This window comes from Talpa occidentalis, unplaced genomic scaffold, assembly GCF_014898055.3.
Source record: "Talpa occidentalis isolate TD23 unplaced genomic scaffold, MPIMG_talOcc4v2.1 talOcc4.14, whole genome shotgun sequence".
Taxonomy (NCBI): Eukaryota; Metazoa; Chordata; class Mammalia; order Eulipotyphla; family Talpidae; genus Talpa; species Talpa occidentalis.
Genome location: NW_023601433.1, coordinates 45,434,387 through 45,450,508, shown reverse-complemented (window position 1 = coordinate 45,450,508; position 16,122 = coordinate 45,434,387). Strand labels below are relative to the sequence as shown.

Below are 16,122 nucleotides of genomic sequence, written 5' to 3'. Positions count from 1 at the left end.
AATTCTAGTATCAGGCTCCATAAAACAGGATGAAAGTACCTATTTCTCTGATATTTTCCAGACTATCAAACGTGGCTCCTAAGAGCTAGCATTAACTTCCCTTCCTTACTCACTACCTTAGGAAGTTATCATATAGGTATTTGTATCCATATGTTAATGGAACTATTTTTGATATTTTAAGATCATTTTGCCTCTTAACTTTTTATTTTTATTTTCAACAATATTTTTCAAGTTTGACTCCTGACTTTGACCCTGCTCTAATTTATGCTTGTCTCTCACGTTGAATTATTCCATTTTCCCCAGTGTTTTCCTGTGTACTTCTTTCTACAGGGATTTGTATCTATAAGCCATCTTAAGCAAGTCATTCATGCAAGAAAGCAGACACATACTTTTTGATAGCACCAGAAGTGCTGCAACATTTCCTGCAGTAATTTCTGTAGGCAGTTCCAGTGGTAGAGCTGATGAGAGTATACTGTTAAAAGCCATAAAGCCTTTGATGAAAAAAGGATGAGCTGAAAGATCAATAGCAATAGCAGAAAGCACAGCCAATTTGAAGGAATGTGGATAAGTTGAGTGTAGAACTTTATTCCTGTGGCTTTATGGTGGCAAACTAAGTACCAATGATCTATTAAAAATGGAAACTGAAAAAGTGGGGCAAGAGAAGAAAAGCAGAAGTGTTAGGGCAAGATAAAATCATCATTATTTCTTGCTCAAGCCAAAAACCTTGGGGTCAATCTTAACTCCTCATTTTCTCTCATACCTCACATGTAATCCTTTAGCAAATATCACCCACTATACAATTAAAACAATCCAAACTCCAGCTCACTCCCACCACAACTGCAGTTACTTATCTAGGTTAAGCCACTTATCACCTAGTGCCTAGACTGATGCAAAAATTTCCAAATCGGTATTCCTGCTTCCAGTCTTGCCCTACACTGCACCCAGACATCTTCTAAATCAAACTCTCCAATGGTTTCTCATATCTCAGGATAAAACCCAGAGTACTTCTCATGGCTTTTAAGACAAAACCCTACGTGAAATGATTTCATTTCCTCCCTATTACTTCACTGATTACACATCCTATCATGCTCCTTCATTCACCCCACTACATGAGTACATACGAGTACATGTATTTTGTTTGTTTGATCTGGGGCAGTGACTAAGGAAAAGGAGAATTTCAAACTCATGGAGATTTTATGACCTCAATGAACATATTATCCAATCTTCAGAAATAAAATTACAATTTGGTTCTAGAAAAATGTGATAATCAAGTACAAAACATCCCAAAGGCGGCAGCACCAACACTTCAGAGTTTGGACCAGGAAATTCAGTGTGAAACTGTTATAAGGAAAGACTTTGGTTAACCATCTATCAGTTTGTTTCTTCTGCTTTGTTTACAGAAAGGTTTTATCTGGGGTGAGAGTCAAAAACAAGCTATGAATAGGGCTCAATAAATTATCTGAATGTGATCCCGTATTCACAATGTTTCAAGTACAGAAACAAGGGCAAAGTGGCAAAGAAGGCAAAATGCAAGCACAGTAGTAAAATGCATCACGAAAACTGTTCAGGAATGTGTTCAAATGAAAGGGAGACTGAAAATTAAACAACAACTAAGATGATAATCTAAAGACAGGCACAAAAGCTTCAGAAAGCATGGGAGAAGATGAAGAAAGATTTTAAGTCTTTCTTAAAATGGGATGGGGGGAAAAAGGATAAAGAAAAGAGAGGATGAATATGTATGTCAGATACACTAAATGGAAAAACAGCTTCTATTAAAGAAACTAGAAGGCAGGCCTGCTTCAGGGAAAATGGCTTTGAAGTGTGAAGAAAAATATTTATAGAATATCTACAGAAAGCATCTAAAGGAAGAAAACTTAAACTAGAATGCCAGATAAGCCAATGTATAAATAATAGGAGTAAAAGGGAGAGGAAAAAAAAGTCTTTTGTAGTGAAGCTTATCCTCAAAAACGGTATAGAATATACCAAAATTAGTTAGATAGAAAAATGTATTTTTTACATGAGATGCAGCATGAACTTGCAGGTAAAAGAATGAACCAAATCAAATGTCAGTGAGTTTTGTCACTAATCAGCTAGCTCTATGTCCTTGAACAAATTACTTAACCTAACTGGTACTTACTTCCTTGGCATAAAAAAATTTCAGGGAATGGGGGGAAAGAGGCAAAAATTAGTGCTCATTCCAGTCCATTTCTGTCCAGTTTATAAGAGGGGGAAAGACATGGACACACAGAACTCTTGAAGAAGGTTTCAGACAGAATCAAAAGAATTTTCCAAAAATGAGAAGAGTAATAGTTAACAAGTTTTGCCTGCTGCTTTATAATTTAAAAAGTGCTTTCACATGCATGAATTACATGTACTCCTCACTGCAAGCCTGAGAGGCAAGAAAGACAAATATCATTTAATACCATTTTACTAATGTGGTAATTGAGATTCATAGCGATTAAGGAACTGGCTCAAGGTCACAGAAACAGGGCAGAGCCAGGTTCCAACCTAGATCAAACAGCAGCACAAAATTCATTACACTTCTACATTTAGATGTCCTCTCCTTCATGTGACTAAGGCTTTACAGGGTATTTTTGTGGCTTTATTATAGGTAGTAAATAAGTGAAGGATTATAAAACAGAAAAAAAGCCACAAAACTTTTAATTTAAAATAAAACTCTTTCAGAATTAAAGGACTTAACTTATACATACATTAATTCACCAAACGCAATGTTTTCCTATGAAGTTGAACCTGATTCAGTCGCAACTTATTAAGATGACTTTCAGTCCACATCTTTTAAATTGTAAAGCACTATGCAAATCTGTTATATAACTGCAGTTGTAATGTTTTCAGCTTTTCTACACAGAGAATAACTGATCTTGGTATAACTATTAAAACATAAAACCAGAGCCTCCCCTGGTGGCGCAGCGGTTGAGCGCTGGGCTGCGAAGCTGCCCGCAGCCTCTGCAGTGCCAGTTTGATCCCCGGCTGCCGGTGAGGGTCCCACATGGCACACAGACCTCTCCTGCCATGCCTGCTGCTCCCCTCAGCAGTGTATTTCGTTCCTCTGCCTGTTCTGTTCCCCGCTCTGGAGAATTCTCTCACCCTCCCGCGTTTCTGACTATACCCAGTGCTTGTATAGACAAATAAATCTTTAAAAAAAATAAATAAAATATAAAACAAGCTACTTCAATTGTACATCCTAGATGCCAAGAGTATAGAGAAAAGTGGCTGAAGTAGACTGAGTTTTGTTTGTAACATCTAAGAGGACTGTCACCGCATCTCTGTTGTAGTGATCATAAAGCAACAGGATTTTTCCCATGCTATATCCTCTAAAAGTCATCATCAGCCAGAGCTGACTGTGTAGTAGTACAGTAGTAGTGAAAAATCTTAGGAATATAATCTGCTGCTTATTGGTCTAAACCTAAAATTATTACTCCTATTCTTTATGTACATTTTAACTGAACAGAGTAAGTTTCGGATTGAATTCTGAAGACATGGCTCTCATGCCATAGTATTTTTCTTTAAGTAGGTAAATTTTTTCCTTCACAGTGGCTAAAAATTCCACCTGAATAGTTCAATATTTTCCCAAGATCCTATTCCTCTGCATTCCTCATCGTTCTCTACCTCCAAGTAAAGGCACCTATGATTTCTTAGTCCACACACGACTCTTCACAAATCAGGAGATCACCATTTCTTCCTACTGGTCATTACTGCAAATTTTTTGATGGAAAAAGGGTGTGAGAAAGAATAATGGACCAAAGGGCAAAGGGGTGCAAGGGGAATCCCCCAAAAAGGACCAGAGAAAGTGGAAACTGGAGCTCAATGGATACAATCATGTTCCTGTTTTTTCTCCTGCATTAGTTCATCCTTCCTTTGTAGTTCCTCTTTTAAAGTTGATGGACCAACAGTGGCCAGATAAGCAAGTCTGAAGTAGAAACTTGTGGGAAATCAAAGCCTACGCTGAATAAGCCACAATTATACAATATCTGATTATAAAGCACTGACACACACAAAGACCATACAAAATAGATAAAACAAATGAAACAGAACATCATATTTTCAGTCAGAAAATGTGAATTTAAGTCTTGCTCTGCTGCATGATTACCAATAGGTAAACTAACTTTCTTGAGCCTCACTTCTCTAAACAATAAACAGAAATAATACATCAATGATCTACCTATTTTACAGAGGTGCTATGAAAACCTAAGTGAGAAAAACACTACACATTTTGTTGGTGGGCAGACTGAAGAGCACTGCAGGATCCCCAAAACTGCATGTTCTAAGTGGGTTCTGCCACCTGCCACATAAAAAAATACATATACTCTTAGTGTAATAGACCTTCAACAGAAAGGAACTTGAACAGAATTAGTGTACAACAGAGAGAAGAGAAAAGAATACAGTTAAAACAGGGCCACCGAGGCAGGAAAGCTTGCCACAAGTCTAAGGCACCTTCTGGTGGGAACCACTGTAACAGGGAAGAAGGGACCAGGCAAATCTGGAAGAAAAAGAGCAAAATCAAAATACAAGTCAAGATGAGGGTGCCATTGTCAGCTTCCCCACAGGTCTCTGACCCATGCCTCTTCTAAGTGTCTCTTTCCATGTTCCCAGGTTTTTGGTGATAGTCGCAGGCCCAGAGGCAAGTGTGGCTGCTTTCTTCACATTTCTCTCTGTTCCACGTGCCTCCTCCAGGTCTTCACCTCCTGTTGTTCTTCCCTCCAGCCTTCTCTCCCAAGTCCATTTTAAGCTTCCCCTTGTTGCTCAGCATCACCTTTTCTTAGGTGGTTGTGACAAGGAACCTGGAACCTCCCCCCCCACCACCACCTTTTTTAAAAAGATTTATTTTTTATTTATCTATGCACACAAGAACTGGGGTATAGGCCAGAGGTGCGGGGAGTGGAGGGGGATGAGAGGATTCACCAGAGACAGAGCGGAGAGCAGAACTGGCAGATCTACCTAAATACACTGCTGAGGGGAGGAGCAGGCGACAGGAAAGATCTGCCATACCATGTGAGTCAGGGATGGAATTCATGCTGCAGTGCTAGGCTATAGCTTGACAGCAGGGAGAGTTTAACCCCTGAGCCACCCTGGAGGCTCTGGAACCTCCCCTTTCTATGGTTTCTATGTTACAATTGGAGGCACACAACTTTGCAAATCACTTTAATGTTGCAAAGGATAATAAAACTCTTAACTGAAGAAACTTCTCTGCAATCACAAATCATGCTCACTTCAACAGAATTCTCCAGACAGACAGAATATGGGTACTAGACTCTCAAGAGTTATACTGAAATGAGCATGATTCAGGTGGATGAGTAAAGTGGCTTTTCCGTCACTATCTGAAATAAACATTGAATACTCACTAGCAATATAGCCCAACCATAAAGTGCAATTACATTAAGGCTAATCCTATTCCTCATTACCAACAAAACATGTAAATCAAATTTTAGTTCCAGTAGTGTACTAAGTAATCTACAGCTCCTCAGCTAGTATCTTACCTATATCCAATGCATAAGAAAAAGCATGGGGATTGGTATCTGGATGACCTAAATTTGAATCCTAGCTTGGTTATCACTAGGTCCTGGCCAACTCTGAGCTGCGGGCATCCTCAAACCTGAGATGTAAATTAGGCAAACCACCTACCTCACAGGCTTAAGATTATTATGATGGTATCAGTACGGAGCCTAATCTAGTGTCTAGCACACTGTGGTTGCTGAAAATGTGGTGGCTGGTAATTTGACTGCTTTCCCAGTCCCCCAAAGCCAGCTTTTTCTTTTTTTTTTTTTTTTGGTTAACTTTTTGATTATTATTATTATTTTTAAAGATTTATTTTCATTTCTTTATGCATAGAAGAACTGGGGTGTAGGCCAGAGGTGGGGGTGATGGTGAGAGGATTCACCAGGGACAGAGTAGGGTGCAGAACAGGCAGATCTACTGAAATACTGCTGAGGGGAGCAGGGGGCAAGACAGGAGAGGTCTGCTGAGCCAAGTGGATTAGCTCGCTGGCTGCAATGGCTGGGGATGGCTTGATAGTGATGAGACTTAATCCCTTGCACCACCAGGGAGGCCCCAAAGCCAGCTTGTTTGATTGAAATTACATGATCAAATACAATTACCAGTAACTCTATGAGTCAATACGTACAATGAAAAGGATTCCCTAAGATCATTCATAGATCCTGAAATTATTTCCCTAAAAATAACAAACTTAAGATCAAATCTGAAAAGTTTAAAATACATCCTTGCTTCAGCTAGTCCCTTATCACATGATAAGTGTAGTTCAGTGATGTAAAATCTCCACTACTGTTCCCTTCAGCCACTGACACCTGAACAAGGAGATGGCTATTTTCCAACAGCCTCTTCATAAGAAGCAACTGCTCTAAAAAAAAAAATAGGCTGACTGCTCTTCCTTCCCTGAGAAGAACAAGTGAAGACAGGCAGATCAGAGACAGGATGACTTACAACTTGGGAAGTTAAATTAACTAAGGAAAGCAGATGAAGGAAGATTTAGGACATTATCCTCTTCATGACTTAAGTTTATGCCCAAACTATAGACTTTACTGAGTTTTCACAGTGCTAGAGAAATAGCCACTCAGCTCGTTCCTTTCCTGCTGCAGGGCACAAGACTTTATTTCAGATTTGATCCATGACAAAGGTTTTAAAAATACATAAAATGAAAATCTCTTTAAAGATCAAGGTTGAGGTTTAATCAGGGTCCTTTTGCTTCCAGCTTAATATTAAGCAGCCATTCACATTTTTGAGACTATATAATATGAGGACATGTGCCTTCATCCAACTCTGAAATGGTAACTGGGTAAATCAGACTTTATTGCATTTCACCCCCCAAAATTCAGACAGTCTGAGAGTCACATGTAATGACTGTTAACATAAATGATCTGATACACATGAAAGAAATACTGGGAAGAGTCAGTGTGTGTACGAACACGCACATGTGATCATCTCCTAAGAAAATCCCTCAAAATCCACAAAATCAGGCACACTGATGGTGGAAGAGGGAGGAAAAGGGTGTCTTGGGGTGGAGCTGGATACAAAGAAAAGATTAAGATCTGGGAAGTAAAATGAAAAAGAACTACAAGAGCGTATTAAGGAGAAAAGAGTACTGTTTACTGTACTGAGGAGGGCCTAGGGATTAGACTAGGTAGAACGGAAGAATCTGCTGGAGAAAAACTACAGCAGTAAAGAGAAAACAAAGAGATTTCACCAAATTGAGACATCAGAATGAGTCTTCCCTTCTGCTTCAATTCCTTGCCTTTTTTTTTTTTTTCCAGGAAGCTACAAACCGGTTCTTTTTCAACTGAGGGATTATATTAACAAAGCAAATAAAGGAAACCTATGCTAAAAATGTAACCTACCTACACTGAAAGGTTTGAAAACGGAAATACTTCTTTCCTCATTTGGGAGTGGGTTTCCAAACAGAAGGGCCTGGGAGAGGGCGAGAGCAGTAAAAGGGGAGGGGGAGGGGAGCAGCCCAGCGCTTCGTGAATGTAAGGAGTGTTTTGACTAAATGCTCATTTTAAATTTACCCCCCCCCCTTTTTTTTTGTTAAGACGGGCACATTCTTAACTAAACACAACAGTGGACTGTGTAAGTTAGGATCTGGTGACTGGCTCAGACACCACAGAGAATTTCCCAGTGTGCAAACACAAGGCAGAGGCAGAACTGGCACTTGCTCTTGGATAGTACCCTAACATACCCCACGGGAGCGGCTACCATTCCAATGTGGTTCAAATTGGCTAATAGATGCCATGGGAGAGAGAAAACAGCCGAGTTAAGGGGAAAGTTTCAGCAGAGCCTGAAAAACCAAGCAGATCGGACAAGCTGGTAGAGGAGCAGTAGATGGAAAACAGTGGGCTCAGAGAACCGGGCTAAGTAGATCAACACCCACCAACTCCTTCACGGGGTGCTACCCAAGCGGCTGCCGTCGCGGCAAGGGGGAGCTGCCCGCCCAGAAAGGGATGTCCAGCGCAAACCCTCACTGAGCGCACACTTACTTTCGTCCGGCCATTGATTCTGTAGTTGCCCAGCTTCCCGTTACAGTGGCGGATCAGGTCGTCCATGCTGCTCATGAGCAGCCCAATGGTTTCACAGCCGGGCTCCTTGCCCTCGATCCAGGTGATCTTATCGCCTCGGATGTCCTTGGACGAGTCGCTCTTCTGGCTGACCAGCTGCCCGTCGGTGAACTTGCCGGTGTCGTGCAGGGCGCGCACCTCGTCGCCGATCTGCTGGCCGGTCTCCTTGCCCAGGAAGTCGTCCACCACGCAGATGCCGTGCTTGTTCATGCAGGGCACGATGTACTCCAGCGCCAGCTTCAGCGCGGGCAGCGGCTTCGTCTGCCCATTGGGCCGCAGACCGCCGCCGTGGCTCAGCCCCTCGCCCGGCGTGTTGCTCGGAGGGTACAGGTTGGCCTTTTCCTGGTACAGCGACGGGCGGGCCAGCGGCTCCTCCTTCGCCGGCTCCGTCTCGGCCGCCGCCCCCAGCCCCGGAGCGCCGGGAGCCGAGCTCGGCGGGGACGCGACCTCGGGCTTGGTCTTAGGCTTGGGCTTGGCCTTGCTCGCGTCTCCGACGGCCCGCGGGCCCGCGGCCTCGGCGGCAGCACCGTCCCGGCGCGGCGGTGCCTTCCTGGCTTCCCGGGCCCCGCCACCCCTGGGCGGCGGCGCGGCGGCCGGCGGCGCGGGGCCCGAGGGCGGGTGCTGGCCTACTACTCCCTGGCCGGGGGCGCCCTCGCCGCCCTGGCACACGAGCTTGTGCTTCTTCCAGTCCTGGCGCTGGTGCTCCTTGCTGCAGTAGAAGGAGCTGCGGCAGCGGCTGCAGCGCAGCAGGTTCTCCATCTTCCCGCACAGCTCGCAGTACTGCCGGTCTCGCTCGCTCGGGCTCGGCCCGCCGGGCCCGCCGCTGTCATTGGCCATGGCGGCGGCGGCGGAGCGGCCGAGCAGCTGAGGCGGCCTGTCGGCCTCGCCCGGGGCCGGGAAGCGGGCGGAGCTGCAGGGGCCGTCACTGCGCCATGCACACGTCGCCCCTCGCCTCCGGGAGGCCGGCGCCCTCGGCCCGGCCGCTTCCTCGTCCTCCGCGTCCGGCCGCTCGCGCCGGCGGCCGCCTCAGCGCCTCATCGCCGCCGCGGGCTGAGGGAGAGCGGCCCGCGCGGCCGCCGGCGACCTCCGCTCGGGCGCAGGGCCGCGGCCGACGAGCCCCGCCGTCTCGGCCGCCGCCGCCTCAGCGTCCAGGGCGGCCGGGCCCGGCCTGTGGAGGAGCGTAGGGCGTGCGGGCGCCACTCGCTCTGCGCGCTCGGCACGTACGCCACGGCCCCGCGACGACCCTGGCGGGCGGCGCGCAAGGGCGGAGGGGGCGGGGGGAGGGCCGAGGGGAGGGCCGAGGGGCGGGGGGCGCGCACACGCGCTCGGGCAAGGGCGGCGGCGGGGCCGCCTCCGCGCGCCTGCTCGGGGCGGGGCTGGGCCTCGGAGCCGGGGCCCCCGCGCCCTCCACCCCCGCTGCCGGCCGGCTCCGCCCAGGGAGGACCCCGGACGCCGGGCGGCTGGCGCGCGGCCGCCTCCTGCCTCGGCCGGCGAGGGGACGCCGGGGCCCGGCCGGCGAGCGGGGGCGGGGCGGGGCCGCTCGGCGGCCGCGGGAGGGGGGGGGGCCCGGACGGTGCCTACACCTGCTCGGGAGAGCGAGCGCCGCCCGCCAGATCCGCGCGGAGCTGGGGTGTTTTAATATGGCTGCTGTTTGTTGGGGACCGGCCGGGTGTGCTCTAGGCGCGCTCTGGGCGAGGTGGTCGGTCCTGGAGAGCCTCGTTTTGCACGAGACAAAACGGAAATGGAGAGAAGTAACTTGTCCGAGATCACCCAGCCCTGGGACTGAATCCAGAAATCAGACTCCGTCAGCTTCCCAGGATGCTCTTTCCAGCCCCCCCCAACACGGCGTCTATTTAAAAAAAGCCTGGAATGGTTAAAAGCCAAAAGGGTTAGGGCAGCGTTCACCCGAGCCCCCTTTTGAGTCGAAATTAATGATGCTGAAATTTTGATGTGTTTTTAGCACTTTAAAACATTGTGAAATCTTGCCAGGTGCAAAATTTAGTGAAGAAATTTTGGGACACCCGGTTAAAGAAGGTGATCAACACTCATTCCAATGTTCACGTTCAGGCGAAGTGATGGAACCCCTGAATATGGGATTTTGGTGGTAAAGAACCGTTACCACATTAACGACTTTTAGAAAGAAATCTCTTTTTTAATAGACTGCTGCACTGATGAATACAATGCTCTAGAAGGTAAAAACCTTGCCATAAATAAGGCAAGGTGTTTCTACCTGACATTTACTTTAAAAATAAAAAAGGCTGGGATTTAGATTTTTACAATCTTTATTCAACACCTCATAATGTGGTAAATGCTGTGGTGGGTTTGTGTATCTTTGGCTCAGACTGCAAGTAACGTCAGGAGTCTGAACTAAAAAGCCTTCTAGACTTGTAAGAGCTGAAATGTGTGGGACAAAGGCCAAAAAAAAAAAAAAAAAAGAATAAGGAGTTATACATAACTTTGCAGAATATTTTTAAAACACTAACCAAATCCCAAAACATAAAAGTTCTTCATCTACTGTACACAACTTAAAACTGTTAACTAAATTCTGCCACACAGATAAACAGTATCCTGCATATCCAGTCTGGTGAAGGAACACAGCAATTCCAATTGGTCTGGCTTTTGGAAGCCTGATATAAGTATTAAACTCAGCTTCAAATACCAAACCAAACTAAAAATCCAATATTCTTTAAAGAATCAAGATCAGGTGTATCTCTTTTGTATCCAACTTACCCAGAGCTTAATGAAACACAATAAAACGTCATTGTTTTAGATACTACTAACTAGCCTAGTCAATAAATGTATTAAGAGCATGTTAAATGCCATACTACCTACCCTTGGCACACAAATGAATATTATACTGCACACACTCAGGAGATGTACAGTCGAGGGCAGGGCCAGGCAGGTAAACAAATAAAGGGAGCTTGGAGTCAGTTCCCCTAGAGAGGAATAAGATTGGGAACAAAGAAACAAGCAAGGATTGCTAGCTCTGTCCTTTGCACTAATCAAGATTCCAAGCAAATTAATTTAGAAATTCTTGAAAGTGTGAAAGAGCTATTTAATGACTTCAGAAAAAAAATTAAAAGTGTTTATATATGTAAGTTATGTAAAATATAATTTAATTACCAGTAAAACTTAATATTTCTTAGACTGTTGATATTCAAGGGCAGGAACTTTGCTAGGGAACACTCCATGAACACTTAATTCTTACAGTTTTATTTATAGGTATTGAAAGTAGTCCATCAATTTCTTTAAGAATTACTAGTTAAGTCTGGTGCATGCAAACAAGTGTATTTATGTCTGTATCTGCTCTTTTCATATATTATCACTGATATCTATAGCAGATAGCTATAATAAAACCTTTGTTAGCTTTCATTTTGTTCCACTTGCATGTACAAAATTACAAACTTAAATGTATAAAATCACACGTACTTAATCAGTCAAGACACAAAATTTTCATAAATAGAACAGTCAAATATAAAATGCTATTTAAGATATTTCTGAGGCTCCAAGGTTTCAGAATTAACCTTATTCAGACTCAATAATCTGTGAAGGAATACCAAATTAGTGAACAGATGAAACCATCTGGTGTATGTGCAATAGCCAATAGTTCATCAACAAGTTTTTGGAACTCTATTGGCAGTATAGCAGTCATCCCTTATTCAGATATTATGGAGAAGATTCATATTCTCATGCAAGAATTTATAAACACTGATGCAATACTCACTATTATGTATGTACCAATCTCTGTCCTAAACATTTTACAAATATTAACTCATGTAATCCTCACAACAACACTATTATGCCCATTTACAGAAGGTGAAACAAAACAGTGTCCCAAGTCTAAGATGATATGATTAGCAGCATTAGGTGGGTTACCTGATACTCTGAGTTGAGCAAACACTTGTGTCTCCTGGAGCCACACAGTATTTTCTTTTTAACAATTTTTTTTTAAGATTTATTTTTATTTATTTAGGCATACAAGAACTGGGGTGTAGGCCAGAGGTGCGGGGGATGAGAGGATTCACCAGAGACAGAGTGAGGAGCAGAACAGGCAAAATCACTGAAATACACTGCTGAGGGGAGCAGGGGGCCAAACAGGAGAGGTCTGCTGTGCCATGTGGGTCAGCTCGCTGGCCTAGGGATAGAACTCATGTTGCAGTGGCTGGTGATAGCTTGATAGTGCTGAGACAAGAGACTTATTAAGTGACAGAGGCAAAGCTGAGATAAAATGCACAGGACAAGTTAAATGAATCTTGAGACAAGCCCAGTGGACAGAGTTTACTTCAAGGGACTAATCCTCTTCCTCCTCTAAACAATTACGTGAAAAATCCACATGACGGTATCATTTCTGCTCAGGAAATCAAATATACGATACTTAACTAATGACCTCTTGTTTCCCCATCTGTGACTATCTTGTTTTAACATGTTACAGAGAACAAAAAATCACAAGTATAACAGGCATTCTACCAAGATAAACAGGAAGATGATCTTTGAGTTCTGGGAAAAGTAACTAAAAGTCTGAGTCCTTTTCTAACCATAGTGAGGACGCACAGAAGTAGGTGTCATGGGGAAACAAGACCTGCTCTTCTCTGCTGGGGGTTCTGCCAGATGCATGCATGATCTGTGTGCTTCCCTACATGTGTGGAGCCAGCCTTACTGTTTACTAAAGTTGTTGCCTTTAAAAGATTTTTTAGGGCCTCATGGGTGACCCAGGGGTTAAGTCTTAGCACAGTACCACCGCAGGGACCCTCCTGCTGCAAAGCAGCATTAGTTAGATCCCAGGTGAGGGAGCTGACCCACATGTCACAGCACACCTCACCTGTCTCACCCGTTGCCCTCCTCAGCAGCATATTTCAGTAGATCTGCCTGTTGTATTCTCCACTCTGTCTCTGGCCTACACCCTAGTTCTTTTATGCAAAAATAAATAAAATAAAAATCTTACAATAAAGAAATAATTCTTAAAAAAATTTTTTTTAAATGACTGCTATATACTCAGGAAAATATATCACCCAACTTTATCAGCTTAGGATTTAAAACTTGCCCACCAATTCAATTAAAAGTTAATCATCTCAGCTTAAGAAATATATACTATGAACATTTCTCATGGTGTTATTTACAATAACACATTAACATTATTACATTACAGTCAAATATAATTACATTAACACATAATGTCCCAGGTTCGTGAGTAGTTTAAAAAATTTACTCATAAACTTAGATTATATTAATGTAATTATTCCACAAAGCTTTTTTTCCTAATAAGCCTTGCCTTAACATTGAACCAACTTTTAGTGCAGTCCAAATCAGTAACTTAATACTAACTCAGATTGGAGACAGTGAAATAATTTTTTCTGTAACCTTTTTTTTGTGATAAACTTACACAAAATAGGGATAGTAATATAATTAACTTTAACCCTTATTAGTTTGACAATTATCAATTTCAATAACTATCAACATTTTCACAGTATTCCTTCCCCCCCACATTTTACCTTCATTTTTTTGAGATATAATTAACATAATACATTGCATGAGCTTTAAGAGTATAACATAATGGAGGCCTCCCTGGTGGCGCAGCGGTTGAGCACTGGGTTGTGAAGCTGCCCGCGGCTCTGTGCTGCCGGTTCGATCCCTGGCTGCTCCCCGGCCACCAGAGGAGGGTCCCACATGGCGCGCAGACCTCTCCTGCCGCCCGCTGCTCCCCTCAGCAGTGTACTTCAGTCCTTCTGCCTGCTCTGCTCCCTGCTCTGGCTCTGGTGAATTCTCTCACCCTCCCGCGCTTCTGACTGTACCCAGTGCATGTATAAACAAAACAAACAAACAAACAAATAATACATGCCTCTTTAAAAAAATAAATAAATAAAAATTAAAAAAAAGAGTATAACATAATGATTTGATATATATGTGTACTGCAAAATGATCACAATAAGTTTATTTAACTTAAACCTGGTTTAAGTTACATCACCACATATAGTTATAATTTTTGTGTGTGGTAACTTCTAAGATCTACTCTCAGTAACTTTCAAATATGTAATAAAGTATTGTTAACTGTAGACAACATGCTCAAGTGGAGATTCCTTATCTTATAACTTTACCTCATAACATACCTTTAACTTATCTTTATTTCATAACTTTATCTTAATTTTTTTTAAAGATTTATTTATTTATATGGACAAGCACTAGGTACAGTCAGAGGCGCAGGAGGGTGAGAGAATTCACCAGAGCCAGAGTGGGGAGCAGAACAGGCAGACTGACTGAAATACACTCCTGAGGGAGCAGCAGGGGAGAGGTCTTTGCGCCATGTGGGGCCCTTGCCCAGTGGCCAAGGATCAAACCGGTGCTGCAGAGGCTACAGGCAGCTTCGCAGCCCAGCGCTCAACTGCTGAGCCACCAGGGGAGGCCCAACTTTATCTTAATTTAACCTCCTCCTCCCCCCTCCTCCCACAGCTCTGTGGTGACTCCAAGGATCACTCTTCCCTCTTTATTCATCTAAGTCTCTCTCAGAAGATATGTATGGACTTTTTGTTTTGTTTTGTTTGTTTGAGGCTGTTCCCTCCAGTCCCAATTATCTTTAAGCCCTTTCCATGTTACATACCAGAAACCATTCCCACAGACCTGTGTTTTAACAAATAATGTTTGACAGTTTCTTACTGGGATGATTTTTTGTCTGTGTTGGCCTAAGTCCTTGACTGCAATCTTTTCTTTCAAATGAAGCAGCTGAAGTCACACTTCCCCTGCTCCTAGCACCCACAGGTTTGTAGGAGCAGGCGTTTGGAATTTGGAGTTTATTTCCTTGCTTAAAGTTTATATTTGAAGTTTCAGTTATTCCCTGTCTCCTACTAATACTGAAGCCTGGATGGTGTATAGTTTTATTGGTATTCTTTGCTGATTTTATGGATTTGGTGGCGGCCTTATAGGCAGGTTCTGATTCAGACTTTATGTTCTAGACCTGGAAGTATTTGGAATTGCCTCTCTAATTCCAAAATATGCCAATTTAATGAGTTTATGGAAGCTTCACAACAAGAACATTTAGAGCAGGAATTAACATTGCAGCATGTAGCAAGGGTTTTTAAATTTTTTCTGTAAAAAAATTTAAATATTTTAGCCTTTGGGGCCATCCTACCTCTGTGGTCCAGCCATTCTGCTGCAGGAGCACAAAAATAATCAAAGACAAGTAAATAAGTATGGCTATGCTCTTATAGATCTTATAGCAAAAACAGACAGTAGGTCACATTTGGCTCAGAGGCCATAGTTTGCCAATCCCTGGTAGATACCAGTTCCTAGGAAATGCCTTCAGAGCAGATAAAAGTAATTACAAAATGTTATGACAAGTGGGTCTGCAGAAAATTCAGAGGCACTATTGGTAAAATAGTAATTTAAGTTTTGTGGAGTTTCTCATTTAATACAAAAATAGAAGCCTGTATCCTCCATTTAAAAAGCAAAAGGATAAAGATCTATCTTAGAATGTTGTGATGCAACAAGTATGACCATAGAAGATATTTAATGATGGCAAAATGCCATATTGTTATATAATAACACCATTCAGCATTTAATTGTCTTGTTGAATGAGTAAGTTTTAAAAACTGATTACAAAACAGTAATGTAATGTGATCTTGAAGAGACTGAAGGGATATTTACTGAAATGATTTTTTTTTTTTTAAAGATTTATTTATTTATTTATTTATTTATTTATTTATAAAAGCACTGGGTACAGTCAGAAGCGCGGGAGGGTGAGAGAATTCACCAGAGCCAGAGGGGGGAGCAGAGCAGGCAGAAGGACCAAAGTACACTGCTGAGGGGAGCAGCGGCCGGTGGGAGAGGTCTGCGCGCCATGTGGGACCCTCACCAGGCGGCCAGGGATCAAACCAGTGCTGCGTAGGCTGCGGGCAGCTTTGCAACTATCTTTATGATATTTTTCCCCATCACCATCCCCTGTATCCCCTTGTCCTTTTCCTCCTTCCTTCCCTCTTGACCTCAGAGCCCTCAGGATGTTTCTTAATGTCCACTGGCTTTTAAAATGGGTTTTAAGAGTGTTTTATAA

At 43.4% G+C, this 16,122-nt stretch overlaps 1 protein-coding gene across 1 annotated transcript in view; it reads right to left on the bottom strand.

The window, feature by feature from the left end:
• Nucleotides 1-8,936, bottom strand: part of EGLN1 (egl-9 family hypoxia inducible factor 1) — a 45,381-nt gene extending 36,445 nt beyond the window's left edge. The window contains exon 1 of the mRNA XM_037510423.2: nt 8,007-8,936. Within this exon, the coding sequence (XP_037366320.1) occupies nt 8,007-8,921 (915 nt within the window). The 5' untranslated portion in view covers nt 8,922-8,936. The remainder of the gene's footprint in view (nt 1-8,006) is intronic.
• Between the last annotated feature and the right edge of the window lie 7,186 nt (nt 8,937-16,122).